This window comes from Parasteatoda tepidariorum, chromosome 2 (genome assembly GCF_982258835.1).
Source record: "Parasteatoda tepidariorum strain Cologne lab strain chromosome 2, Ptep-v5.0, whole genome shotgun sequence".
Taxonomy (NCBI): domain Eukaryota; kingdom Metazoa; phylum Arthropoda; class Arachnida; order Araneae; family Theridiidae; genus Parasteatoda; species Parasteatoda tepidariorum.
In genome coordinates, this window is record NC_141756.1 from 127,621,771 (window position 1) to 127,635,505 (window position 13,735).

At 27.8% G+C, this 13,735-nt stretch overlaps 1 protein-coding gene across 3 annotated transcripts in view; it reads right to left on the reverse strand.

Annotated features, from left to right (window-relative positions):
- Window positions 1–13,735, reverse strand: part of nonC (serine/threonine-protein kinase Smg1) — a 184,001-nt gene that overhangs the window by 156,341 nt on the left and 13,925 nt on the right. For 2 of the 3 annotated variants that reach the window (XM_087158370.1, XM_087158369.1), the window contains exons 4-9: window positions 8,546–8,623; window positions 6,955–7,036; window positions 6,164–6,211; window positions 5,954–6,079; window positions 3,891–4,061; window positions 1,535–1,585 (exon numbers count right to left, since the gene is read on the reverse strand). In XM_087158370.1, the coding sequence (XP_087014496.1) occupies window positions 1,535–1,585; window positions 3,891–4,061; window positions 5,954–6,079; window positions 6,164–6,211; window positions 6,955–7,036; window positions 8,546–8,623 (556 nt within the window). The remainder of the gene's footprint in view (window positions 1–1,534; window positions 1,586–3,890; window positions 4,062–5,953; window positions 6,080–6,163; window positions 6,212–6,954; window positions 7,037–8,545; window positions 8,624–13,735) is intronic. The other variant, XM_087158371.1, reaches the window with a different exon arrangement.

The following is a 13,735-nucleotide window of genomic DNA, read 5'->3' on the forward strand; positions in this document are numbered from 1 at the left end:
TAAAAAATGAATATTAATCACGAATATAAGCTTATGAAGTATCCCTCTGGCTCTCCCTTACGAACAAATAAAATAAGCTGTGTTTTTAAGTTCCACCTTTGAAATTTATTTCCAGAAACTTCTGTGATCAATGATTTTTTGAAACGTCTGGACCTTCCGATCTCCGGAAACTTCCGGATCACTGTTAGCGAAAATTCCGGAAATCCGGATTTTTTCCGGAGCACAATCAGCCCTGTAATAGACATATATTTAAATACCTTATGTAAATTAGTAAAACAAAACTATTAACACTTTTTTTTTGAGGGAGATTTATAATATTAATATTTTACAATTAGGAATAACGGCATAATACTTTAAAAAACAACTATTAGCTATTAATATATAATTATTCCTTTCCAAATTATAAAAGATAGGTAAATAATAATCTACATCATAAACAAATACTTCTGATGCAACTGTTTAAATACTACAATACATTTTTTAAAAAAATAATAATAGTTGCTTAAGATTCAATTTAGTGAAATGATCAGCAACAGCTATTAGAATAGTATTTTCCAATAAAAAGCTACTAGAAATGACCTCTGCACAATAATCACAGGAAGCACGCTTGCAGCGATCAGAACAAGGGACTAGTTTAAAAGTAAAAATACTGCCATTTTAAGAAAATCCAGATTCTTCATAGAAATATCAGTTTTTCAGATTTGATTTAAAAATTAGGAACAAATCCGAAAAATTCAGAACAGTTGGCAGCTATGTAATATATTAATACAATACCTGATATAATAAACATTCTATATTTATATAATGTATCATCTATTTTATCGAATGGTGGAATTTATATTATACATCATCTAATTTAACCCATTGATGCACTAACGTAAACAAGTGGAGACCGTGCAAAACACTAAAGCTGTATAGTATCACCTGATAATTAATATTTCACATAGAATCACGTCTAATAATTTAGCCAGGGACAGTAGTTTTAAAAGATGCTTTTTAGAAAGCAAATCTACAGACGGCTAAAACATTTCCCTATGAAAAACGGAAGAATTGTGTCAACTCAGTTTGAATGGTCAAAGAAATATTCTTATTGCTTGGGGAAAAAATGGCAATGGTAAAAGATGTAAAAAATATCTTAAATAGAATTAATAATCAGCTGAAATAATTAATCTTCCAAGGTAGTTATAAATAGAAGAAAAATATAAACTACTAAAAGCAAGACTACCTTAATAGAAAAATATTTATACAGTGAAACTAAGTGGGAATGAACAGTTCAACTTCGGTATAAAAATTACAGAGCATTTACAAAATAGCAAATAAGGCTTTGAACGAATGGGTTATTAGAATAAAAGGCTTGTTCGCAAATGGGAGATTCTTAATAAAAATACAATAAAAAAATTACCATTAACTGATTTTTCACAATAAAAATATATAGAGAGAGATATATTGCTCTTCACATACAATTGCATAAAAAGCAGGATTCTGAAACATAAAAATTTTGTTGCAAGATTACCACTAACGACAGAATTTTTACCTTAAGATACAAAACAGACTTTTTGGTTTGAGGTTTTTTCTTGGGCAAGCCCTAAAAAAGAAAGAGATGAAATCAAGAAAAGAGAAAGTTATGGAGAGAGTGATAAAGTAAAAAAAAAAATACTAAATATAAGAATAATAATGAAAACAGTACAAATAAAACTTTAATTAAAAAACTTAATAGGAAGAAGAATTTTTTTTTTTAATAGGAAGAAAAATAATAGACAAGAAAGACAAAATAATTTAAAATGCTAAAATTCCCATATAATTTCTGAAAACTAGTTAATCTTCATGGAAAAAATAGATTTAAAATTTTAACACAAAAAGATAAACAAATGATTTGTTTATCCCGTTGTAAAATAGCTATTTATCTTAGTAAGTAAATACAATACAGTATAGGTAATAAAGGAAAATAGTAGGTAAAAGATAAATAAATAAACGATTGACATAATGCCATTCCACAAATCCCTATTTTCCGCAAACCACATTGATTTTACATCTCTAAAGCAAACCCAAAATCAAAAAATTGGTTTGAATACTATACTCTAAATAATTCTTTGGTAGATATTTTTGAGTTTATAGCATTTCTATTTAAAAATTATTTTAAAGCATTAACATTGATCTGTTTCACAGACATCGTTAGTAGGTAAGTTTAATGAGGCATGAAATAAACTATACAATGCAAAACCTCATGTTTCAAGGTTTGCATTATAAAGTACATCACTACAAATAATTTAAAATTTTTCAAAGAATAAAAACTTAATTATTCACATTAAATCATACAAAGAAAAGTCTGAAAATTCTATAGAAGCAAGCACATTTAAAGGAATTAAGTATAATTTTTTAATACACTTTTACCAGTACAAATAGGTATAATCCATAACTCAATGTTAAAATTAGAACTCGTACTTGTTTTCATAAAATTTAAGATTATTTCTGCATGTTCCCCGCTTATTAAATAACAATGAAATTTCACTCAACTTGTTTTTAAATTTCAGTTATTTTTAAATTTTTATATATGTTAACTTCTATTTAAAATTCATGATAGAATCTAGAATGGTTGTCATGTTTGCTTCCAATAATTAAATACTAGACGAACTTTCTAAAATTCGAATTGCAACAATCAACAGGAATTTCGCAAAGTGTCATACACATACATAAATGATGAAAAATGAACACATGAAATTATTTTAGCACTTACATTCGCTTCTTCACTAATTAGAAGCAGCGAGGCATGGGCTGAAAATATTAGAAGCTAATATTTTCAATTATTATTATAATCAGGCAGTAAAAAGAGAAACAAAAGCATTGAGATGCATACGTGTTTAAATATATTTTAGTTTAGCTTTAAAATCTTAAAGATGACACAAGGTTAAGATCATTTTGAAGTATGCAATGCTGACCACATAATGTATCAAAATTGTGGAACCCTAACCTACTGCATTTTGCGGAACCTTTTTCAAGTTTTAAAAAAGCTACTCATAGGGTATCTGCTACATTCTGATCTGATTTTCAAATTCATGACTTTCCATGACTAATTCCAACAATTTTTCATGACTTAACGAAGTTACTATTTTCTCCGACAAAAATAGAATAATAAATTTAAAAAGCATAATAATAACATTAATTGAAATGATGGGTATAACCAATACTGTTATACTCTGCATCTTCATATTTATTGATTTCAAATTTAAAAAACAGAGTAAAGAAAGAGTTGAAGCAATAAAATAGCTGAAAAAATAATAGCTGAGCAAATATTTTTTTCTTCTTTTTTCATGCAGAATTATATTCTAAAGATACATTTCTTTTTCATCAGAAAGAAAAAAAATACTCCTGATTTTTCTGTTCTCATTTCGGATTTTAAAAAAATTGCTTCAGCTATAATTTTAAATTGAAAAAATAAAAAGATAAAAATAACAACAATAATTCTGAAATCCCAGAAGTTAAAAAGATTTCGCTCTAAAAATTATGTTTTATCTTTAATTTTTTGAAAGAACATAATTTTTAAAGAACATGATAAAAACTTTTTATATTTCAATAAAATTTGACTCTGAGTAGGGATTTTGTTACAAATTCAGAATGGGGGGAGGGGGGAATTCCATTTTAAAAATAAAATTTTTCAGCGCCCTAAATCCATGACTTTCCATGATTTTTTTTTTTTTTTTTAAAATAGTTTAAATCGGGACATTTCATGACAAATTTTGTTCAATACCGAAATTCATGACTTTCCAGGTACGCGGATACCCTGTACTCAGCTTTTTTGTTTATGCATAACAATTATGTTCAATTGCAAAAGTAATATAAATAACTACTTGTTAAATCATAAAATTAGAATCAAAGACTAGAACTATTTATACCAGAGCATATGACTCCATATCCTCCAAAAATTGTCCTAATAATGTGAATGTAAAATTAATGTCAGATATCCAAAAGTGTTGAAATCCAATAAGAGTATTGGAAGTAAATTCTATCACAGACTGCTGCTGGGTAGCATCAATGTGCCATCCAATAAGAATATCAACAGTGTCCTTAAATAGAAAAAAATATTATCAATATGGGTAAAACAATATCTGTATATACATTGAGAAAGGAATGAATTATATATCGAGAATATAATAACTTTTATTTACATAGCATAGAACACTGGAACAGGGTGCGTAGCCAAATTATTCAACAACAAAAAATAAGCACATTTTAAGCACTCAAAAGATATTTTTAAGCACTTTAAAAAAGTATAACTGGACAGGGTTGAAAAGTTTTTTTTAATAATTGACGGTTTTATCTTGTTTCAACCATCATGTCAAAAAAAATAATAATAACTTTTGGCATTGTTTTTGACCAAACGAATGGCGTTTTCATACACTACGGACTGACAATATGCCAAAATAGATTGGGGTTGAACGAGTTGTGAAAACGTTGAATAGAAAAATGTGAGCTGCGTCTTTTTGCATAATTTGTAGCTAAAATCAACATGTTACAGGAAAAATCTCATTTTGAAAATGGGAAAATTAAGCACTTTTTAAAAACGTCCAATGAAAAAAGCACCTGTAGCGTATCTACCACTACAAAATTACAACTACAATTCACTAGTATATAAGACATGTTAACTCAACTCTATGTCGAGGTACCTTTTCATAGATGAAAGTTGACATTGTCGATATCTACTTTCCTCACATTGGTGACCCGGACATGATGTGAACACACCTATGTTGGCAGAAACGCCCACTTCAATATGAACATGCCTATCTTGACAGTAACCCCCACTTCGATGGATGGTCCACATTGAACAGTTGACTAGCTACTTGTGACAGCGACAATATCCACCTCCTCGAACTGTTGCTACTCAGTCAAGTCTCGATCACACACAATGTCGGCCGGCATACACTCGACTGCTAAGGGCAACACAGGAACGACTACGACCGTGAAGTTAATACACCTCTCACATTCAGCACGCAAAAAGTTCGGTGATATTAATACAGCTCTCCCGGCTTCGCACAAAAACAGCAATGACTCAACTAGTGGTATCCATGTATCGAATTCTATCACAGCTATAATTCTGGTGGGGGAGTACTGTAGCGTATCTACCACTACAAAATTACAACTACAATTCACTAGTATATAAGACATGGTAACTCAACTCTATGTCGAGGTACCTTTTCATAGATGAAAGTTGACATTGTCGATATCTACTTTCCCCACACACCTTTAAGGGCTTTTAAAAATCGAAAATAAGCACTTTTTAAAAATGCTACGCACCCTGTGGATAAAGATTTGTGAATAATGCCCTAATAACTTTTCAATCAGCTTCAGAAAATTTAATAAAGTGTTGTTTCCAATTCAACAGGTCCTTTCCGTCCTTAGATTGAAATAAGTGCACAATTAATCAAGACCTAGTGCACAATTAATCAAGAACCTAGTGATTTAAAAAAAAAAAAAAAAAATTTGGTTATATCTTACAACGTTTGACAGAAAATAACCACTTCACATGATTGATCAATAAATATTCCATCTGTCGAGAATGTTTACTGATCTACTTGCACCTCAAAATTAAAGCAATCAGATTTAAATAGGTTTTTTCTTCTTTTTTTCAATAATGAGTGGGGACTCGTTTTATAACATTTATTCATAAAAGTGTATTCATAAGAGTTTTAACCAGTTTGTTAACAGAATAAGAAGCTATTCTAAACTAAATTAAAAAATATAAAAAAGTAACTGTGAAATTTTCAGGGTACCTGCTACATTTTAGATTTTCAAATCCATGACTAATTCCATGAATTTTTCATGACTTTACAAAGTTACTATTTTCTCCAAAAAAAAAAAACACAACATTAAATTTAAAAAAGCATTGTGTAATAAGTTAGGGTATTAAGTAAAAGGGTATATTAAAACAGCATATGAGATTAATATAGAAAAACCTTACACTAAAATGTTTAGAGAAGACATTAGAATATGAAATTGAAATTTCAGTCACAACATTCATGATGGCTATAAATATTTCGGGCATGTCTGCTATTTCTAAACTGGATTGCAGCTTTCCCATGATTGACTGGAATAAGAAGAAGAAGAAAAAAATTATATATATATATTGTAAAAGGATCCATTAGATTTAAATTATATACTGCATACTTACTGCTACATGTTCAGATAGATTCCTTTTCTCCCCATCTATTTTTAATGCCTGAAATATACATTTATTTGTCTATACAATAGTCAACTAATAAAGTCACAATGCAGAGAAAACTCACGAGTATATTTTAAAATCTAAAATCAAATACAATCCTCACAAGAAAATTAAATTGGCTATTATTTATTTCATGATAAAAAATATATAATTTGATAAAGGAAAAAATATTCTTAGAAAGACACAGCTGTGCCTTTCTTAGTTTTTTGAAAAATGTCTATGGTAGTCATTTATGTCTAAGTTATTTAATGTAATCCGGTTACCTTCCTCTATCACCATACCAAATGAACATTACTATGTAGGAACATTCTTATTACTGTCAAAATACTATATTTTTTTGTCATTCTTTTATTTACCACACAAAATCTATTCCGTCAGATTCTATCTCCAAAATCATCGATTAGGTTTAAAGAACAATTCACTCTATATGAGATTATGTCAAAAGTTCTAACTCATTAGGCTGACAATCTTTAAATGTCGAGCGAAAATTTAAATTTAGTAACTCATTGTGTGTCATAATTCATTCAGAAATAATGGTTTAATTTTTAATAGGGTACTTTCTAACCTAAATGAGGGTTTTGCACTGAAATAACAAATGAACTTCTAAAAATGAACATGTACTCTTGCCATGAATAAGATATAATATTTTCAACAGTAGAAAAAAAAGAAACATTTATATAGGTCACAAACTAAATTATTTTATTTTTAGATTTACAAATAGTACTACAAAATATATGTACCTCAAGAATGCTCTTCAAAATGATAATCTTTATTTCTTCGCTTTTAGCATTATTTATAACCGTGAATAGTGAATCCAAAAGACTGCAGAGAAAAAAAATATTTACCACACCACATATAAGCATTTACAAAAAGCAAAACAATATGCACAATTAACAACACAATACAAATACAACACAATTAACACTAAACATACCAACACTTAATCTATACCTATTTCTATCATAGCCGGTCAAATGACCAGACTTTATGTTTTTCGATTGAATGTATAAAATACAGATGTTAAGGAGGAAATAAACTAAAAAAACTTTATTATAATTAAACAAAATTGCATATTGCTGATTTTTATGTATTATCAACACATAAAATAAGAATTTTTAATTCATTGCTCAATGCATTTTTTACATATACAGGGTGTTTCTATAGTACATTTTCCGCAAACATATTTCTTCTAATTATTATTATTTCTACCATTTTTATAATTATTGTTATAATTATAAGAATATATAAGAATTATAATTTGAATAATTATTCTTATAATTAATATTATTTCTTTTAAAATCTGCTGTCTTGATTGTTTTGATATTTTTCTGGGTAAAAACTAAAAGTTGGTTAGAAATGAAGTAAATGCTATCAAAATAAAATATAAGCTACTTACCAAAACATTTAGTTTTTGTCACTTTTTCTGACACAAAAGTGCAATTCTAAAACTTTAGGTACTTTCTTGAAATTTGCAGTCACAGTTATTCTGATTGAACTAACTACGCATCAGTCTTTGCAGAAATGTGCAACTCATCGAATGCAATACGTTAAACATGCATTACATCGTCATTTCTGATCCAATAACCTTATAATGCTATAAATTGTTCTCCTGGTCAAATTACCAGTTGTGGTGGAAATAGGTATACAACAAGTATCATACGAAACAAACAAAATACAAAAAATAATAATAATACAATATTAATTGTATATAATTGTTAGAAAAAGTATTAAAGTTAAATGTGCAAAAACGATAAGATGATAAGTACATTTTTTGTGCATAAGTTCTTAAATGGTCATTTGAACGGTTATGGTATGTTTAGTGTTAAGGAAAAATGCAAAATCGATGTATCAAAACTATGCTTGAAAAAAATATTTTATCTCCAGTAGATTGCTAGCTGTATAAAATTAAAAACCTATTTATTTTAGATGAATTGTCTAAAATACGACATTGGCAACATTTTGCTAAATGTAAATAATATTATGCATAGACAAACTGAAGCTCTAAACAAGTTTAAAATCAACCTTTGAGAAGGGAGGGTTGCCTATTTTTTATAGAAAATATAAATTAAAGACTTCACAAAAACATTACACTACAAACTTAGCTAAATTATTAAAAAAAGCGACTTTAAAGTTCATCTCAGCAACATATAGAAATGGCAATAGTATTATATTATAATGTAAAGAATGCTAATTTTAGTAACAGATGCACCGCATTTGATTTTAAAAAAAGAATAATAGAGTAATAAAATAAAATTCCGAAATATCATAAAATGTTCAACTAGATATATTACAAATAAAAAAATAATAATGAGACGAACATTAATAGATTACCTTTTGGCTTTTGATCCTAAAACTGCACAGAAAGTACCAATCATTAAAACTAGTTCATATTTTAATTCTGCATTCAACCTAAAAGAAGAAAATAAAAATCTTAACCAGAGTTAACAATATGATTATCTTCTTATTCATTAATTATATAAGCAATATGATAGCAGAGCTCATTCTAGGCAAGGTAAACAGGGCGCAGCACCCTGTTGCCCTTTTAGTCAACAGAATCCACCCTGTTGCCCTTTTAGTCAAAAGAATCCACCCTGTTGCCCCTGATGTAATAGACTGTAAACCCTTTCTTTCCTCAATCCTTCTTTATTTTTTCTCCAAACTGTACAATGGATTTCTTAAATTATCAACTATTTTTATTTAGTTTGTCATTGCTGTCAATACACAGATTTACATGGGGGGAAAAAATAGCCATCACACCCCCTTGTTGCACTTGTCTTAGAAAGTTTGCAGTTGCTTCCACTATCATTAAATCATAGTTATTATTAATCAATTTAATTATTAAATCATAACTACAGACACTTAAAAACATACATTTATTATTTTATTAATATATGCAAGCATTTTAAATAAATTACTAAGTTAATTAGCTCAATAACTCGATATATATGTTAATTTATTAATAAAAATGAGTAAATATGATTGCTTTGCTATTGTTAGTAAAATAAAAAAAAATTCTTTCACTAATTGACAATGTTTTTTCATAGAACGTGAAAAGCCCATAGATAGAAATTATTGCCCTTTTAGAATAATAATGCCCTTTTTTTAAACGTTTGCACCCTGCTCTTTTTTCTGTCTAGAATGAGCTCTGATGATAGCTAACTAAATAACCTAACAATTAGTTAATGAAGAGTTTGAAAAATGCTTTATATACTTTTTTGTTAGATTTTTTTTCCTAAAAACTAACATTTTAAAGTACAATTTTATTTTAAACTCATTTAGAGCAAAACTTATCAATTGTTCTCCTTTTAAAAATAGTCTTAAATTTGAAAATGCTATTATTCTATTAGCTGTGTTCCAAATAAAATTTAAATCAGATCTTGTCCCAAACATTCAGCAAGTTTTGGTGATTTTTTTTCCCTTTCCAATGGCACAATAGGAAATATATATAAAACTTAAAAAAATCAGAAGATAAAATTTAAAAAACATAAAATTTATAAAATTTTAAAAAATCAACAGGTAAGCTAGGATTTTTGAATTTATTGCAAATTTCTGCAATATGCAAGTTATATATACATATATATTCATAAATATATCTATACATACACAGTGAACCTCCTGTTATGGTCAATCCTGCAAAACAGACGTCTCTCAATACGGACATGTTTTCAATTCCCTGGGAATCTTCTATGAACAAACTATTATGTACGTTCTCTACAAAGAGGACACTCCCGTACCCTGAAATGTTATTTTCCATCTCTTCAAAATAGACACCACTTCTTCCAAATTTGAAAAAAAAAAAAAAAAAAAACTATTTCTGTTTTAAATTGCAAGAAAAAAATATGCAACTTTTCACCATTTTTAAAGCACATAAATTTTTTGCGTTATCCATAACTAAAAATAGTGTTAAGCTATTTCACTACTAAAGAATCTATCTCTCTTCTGTCACCTTTCGTTATTTTTGTAAAGAAAGGAGAGAAAATGATACTGTTCTTGTGAAATAATTCAGAGAGCGGCATCATTTGATCTTTACATCTGGACGACACAGGTTATGAGACCCCTCAAGTTGAAATGACGTCTTAAATGCTCTCAATGCTTCTTCTCCATTGAAAATTTCTTACTTTTTTTTTTATCAATTTGAAGACTGTATTTAATACAGCTGTTGTAAAAAGGAGAATAGAAGTATAATCTTTGAAGTGTTCATATAAATTAAACATTTACTCAGACACCTGATAGATGATCAATTGTGAATAATCAACTCCATAGGGCCTCATGACTTAACAGGTATTGCTTTCTTTTTCTATGACTTATGGGAGGTTTACTTTCAAAGAGGTATGAATTAAGTTTCAAATTAAATGATAGGTAAGTGGTAGGGGATCTAAAGCTAATAATTGAAACCGGCTTAGGACTAAAAGCTCCTATTCAGTATATGTCTCACTTGAGTATCTCGATTAACGGGAAAATAATATTCATTTATCTGTAGCTACATCTAGAATTATGTATTTATATCAAATTTCTTTTATAAATCCTTTTTATTTTTTTAAACTTTAAATAAATATCCTTGTAGATAGTTATTGTAAATTATTTATTTCTTTATCTTTGAAAATATTCTAAAAACAATTTATGGTGTTGAAGTTCATTATTAGGGTACCCTTCCCACAAACGGACAACTCTCCTAAATGGACAATTTTTTCATCCCCAAGAATGTCCACTGAGGTTTCACTGTATGTGTATATATATATATAAACACACACACACACACATATATATATATATAAAAGGACAAAAAGAAAAAAACTAAGAAATTAATAAAACCAATACGTTTTATTTACTGCACATAAGCTGCAAGTATATAGAACTCATAAAATATGTTTCCAAACATTTTCCATGTTTTCACTACAATTTTTTCTCTCTATATAATTATAGAGAGAGAGAGAGATTATGTATGGCTAATAGTCATTTGATAGATAATAATAAAGAAAATTAGCAACTTTGTTGAAATTAAACTGAGCCCTCGTATGCTATTATTAACTATGCAAGCCAATGAATTTGTTTTACGCTTCTTTTATAGATAAAACAAAATGAACTTTAACTGTTAAAAAATTTCTTTAAATTAGAAGATATAAAATAATAAGCAATGTATTTTAAAGTAAAAAAAAAAAATGAATTTTAAAAAACAATTTAGCTTAATTACATTGTTAACTAAAAGATAGCATAACCAAGTAAATGAGTATTTACGTTAAAAAGCTCTAATTTCATTTGTATGACAGGTTTAACTGGTTATTAAAGTATATGTTCCTTTGCTTATCAGTTTTAACTTAAAGTCTGGCAAAAATATTTTTTGCAGTTAAAATGTTCTTTTTTGTTAATATTTTAACTCAGGATTTAAGACTAAACTGATCTACTGTTTGTCTACGATAGGTACTCTGTCCGCCATTCGTCTGGAGGGGTGGCGGGGACTATGGTAACGAGGTATGATTATTTCAAGTAGGGGTGCGGGGTCCCTCTTTAAGACTGGTTTCGGTGGGAGAAAAGGAGACTTCTTTCTTCCATCTATTGTATTAGCCCTAGAGTTAAGAGAAATGAGCATTCGCGCCTGAAACATCGTTTAGAGCGTGTGATTCCTTTTTTTTAATCTTTTCTTTTTTTCAAAAGCTTCTGTTTTAGAAAAAAAATTTAAAAAAATATATATGTATGTATGGAATATGAATGGAAATTGTATAAAATTGTTTAAAGCAGCTCAATGATTTATTAATAAATAACTCATCTATAAATTTATCATACATAGTAAATTGGTTATTAAGAAAAAAATAAATTTGCTAATAAAAACTGCTTTTAATAAATAGTGAAAAAAAACTGTACAGGTTACAATAAAATATGAATAAGAAAACGTAATTTAAGCAAAAAAAACTTCTGATAATTTCAGATGGTTTGATGGGTGCTGATAAAAATCATCGTTGATAGTTTTAGATTTCATCCTAGTTGCGGTCACTTGCGTTCAGTTTCAAAATATAAATAAATAAATAAATAAAATATTTAAAAATTAATAATCAAAACAAAGATATTTAATATTTCTACGGCACAGATAACGTGAACTATTTTTATTTTCAGCAAAAGTTTTATCTCCTTTTAAAATCAGAGTTATTAAGTTTAAGCTCTTCACTTTTTCCAGAAAATTCAAGTAATAAAAGAAATTAACTGCTTTAAAAAATGTGCAAGTTTAGAAATTAAACCATCTAACAATCAATGAACATTCATAATAAATATCGTAAAATTAAAAAGTAATATTAAAAAAACCTGTACTACCCTTAATGTCAGAATTTGTTCACTTTTTTTCCTTTGTATTTAAAAAATAACAACTGATTGAATCGAGAGAATTATTTTAAGTAAGAAAGAAATATTCATGCGAATCTTAAAAAAGTTCTTGAATCAGATTAAATAAGTCTCCTACTGGTGGCTGAGTCAGCCAATCTGGTATACTCCCCATACAAGCTATCATCGAAGGCGACAGAAAAGGAGACCTCTTCATTGAAGCCACCCTCCCTAAAATGCTCTCTTCTTGTTTCCATAGCACCAGACTGCCGCAGACTTTGTGGCGGACCGAGTACCTATCGTAGACAAACAGTTGGTCTAACACAAACATATTTATGTTTAATGCATTGATACCCAACCTATTGCCATACATAATTTGAAAAAAAAACTTCTTTTTCCAACCCTGTCTAACAGTGATCAAATCTTTCTGATTAAGCTTAAGCAGATGCATTGTCCATTGACTTAGAATAGCTTTATTTAAAGTACAATTTAAATCATGTTTAAAAAAATCACTGATTTTAAAATTTACAAAGTATTTCATAAAAAACTTAATTATTATTTTAAATTTCAGAGTTAAAATTTAGTTTAATTGCTGTGTTAGCAAAATTACACTATCGGTGTATAATTAATTATAGCTTGTTTGAAATGTTTTAAATTTTTTTCTTTTCAATTTTTATTTTTCAAAATGTAAATAGGAACAAAAGAAAGTGTAAGAGCAAGAATCTAAGTGAGTGAATATGGTATAAGAAAATATGAAGATTCCCAAGAAAATATAGTATAAGAAATGCCTTTAATTACTAGAGAAATCTGAATAACATATTAAAGTATCAAATTCACTAATTAATGCACATAAAACTTAGTATTGAATATAATTTTTTTCATAATAAATAGAAAAGCAAACCAATATAAAAATTAGCAATTAAATAAGTAATGAATTTGAAAATATTTGACAAATTATACTTACAATATCTGCTAATAAAACCTAAAACCTGTAACCTGTTTGAAAAGTTAAAAAAACAAATGATTTGTGAAATTAAGTTTGTTTATTCAGAGCTGCTACTTTTCAGTTTACAACTGTATTTCTATTCTATTTTTATTAAAACTGATGAATGGAAAAAATAATAAAAAATAAAAAAAAAATTTCAGTAGCTACATAATTTAAAATTTAATGATTTATTTTTAATAACGCTTTGGAAATTAATTAAACAAAAA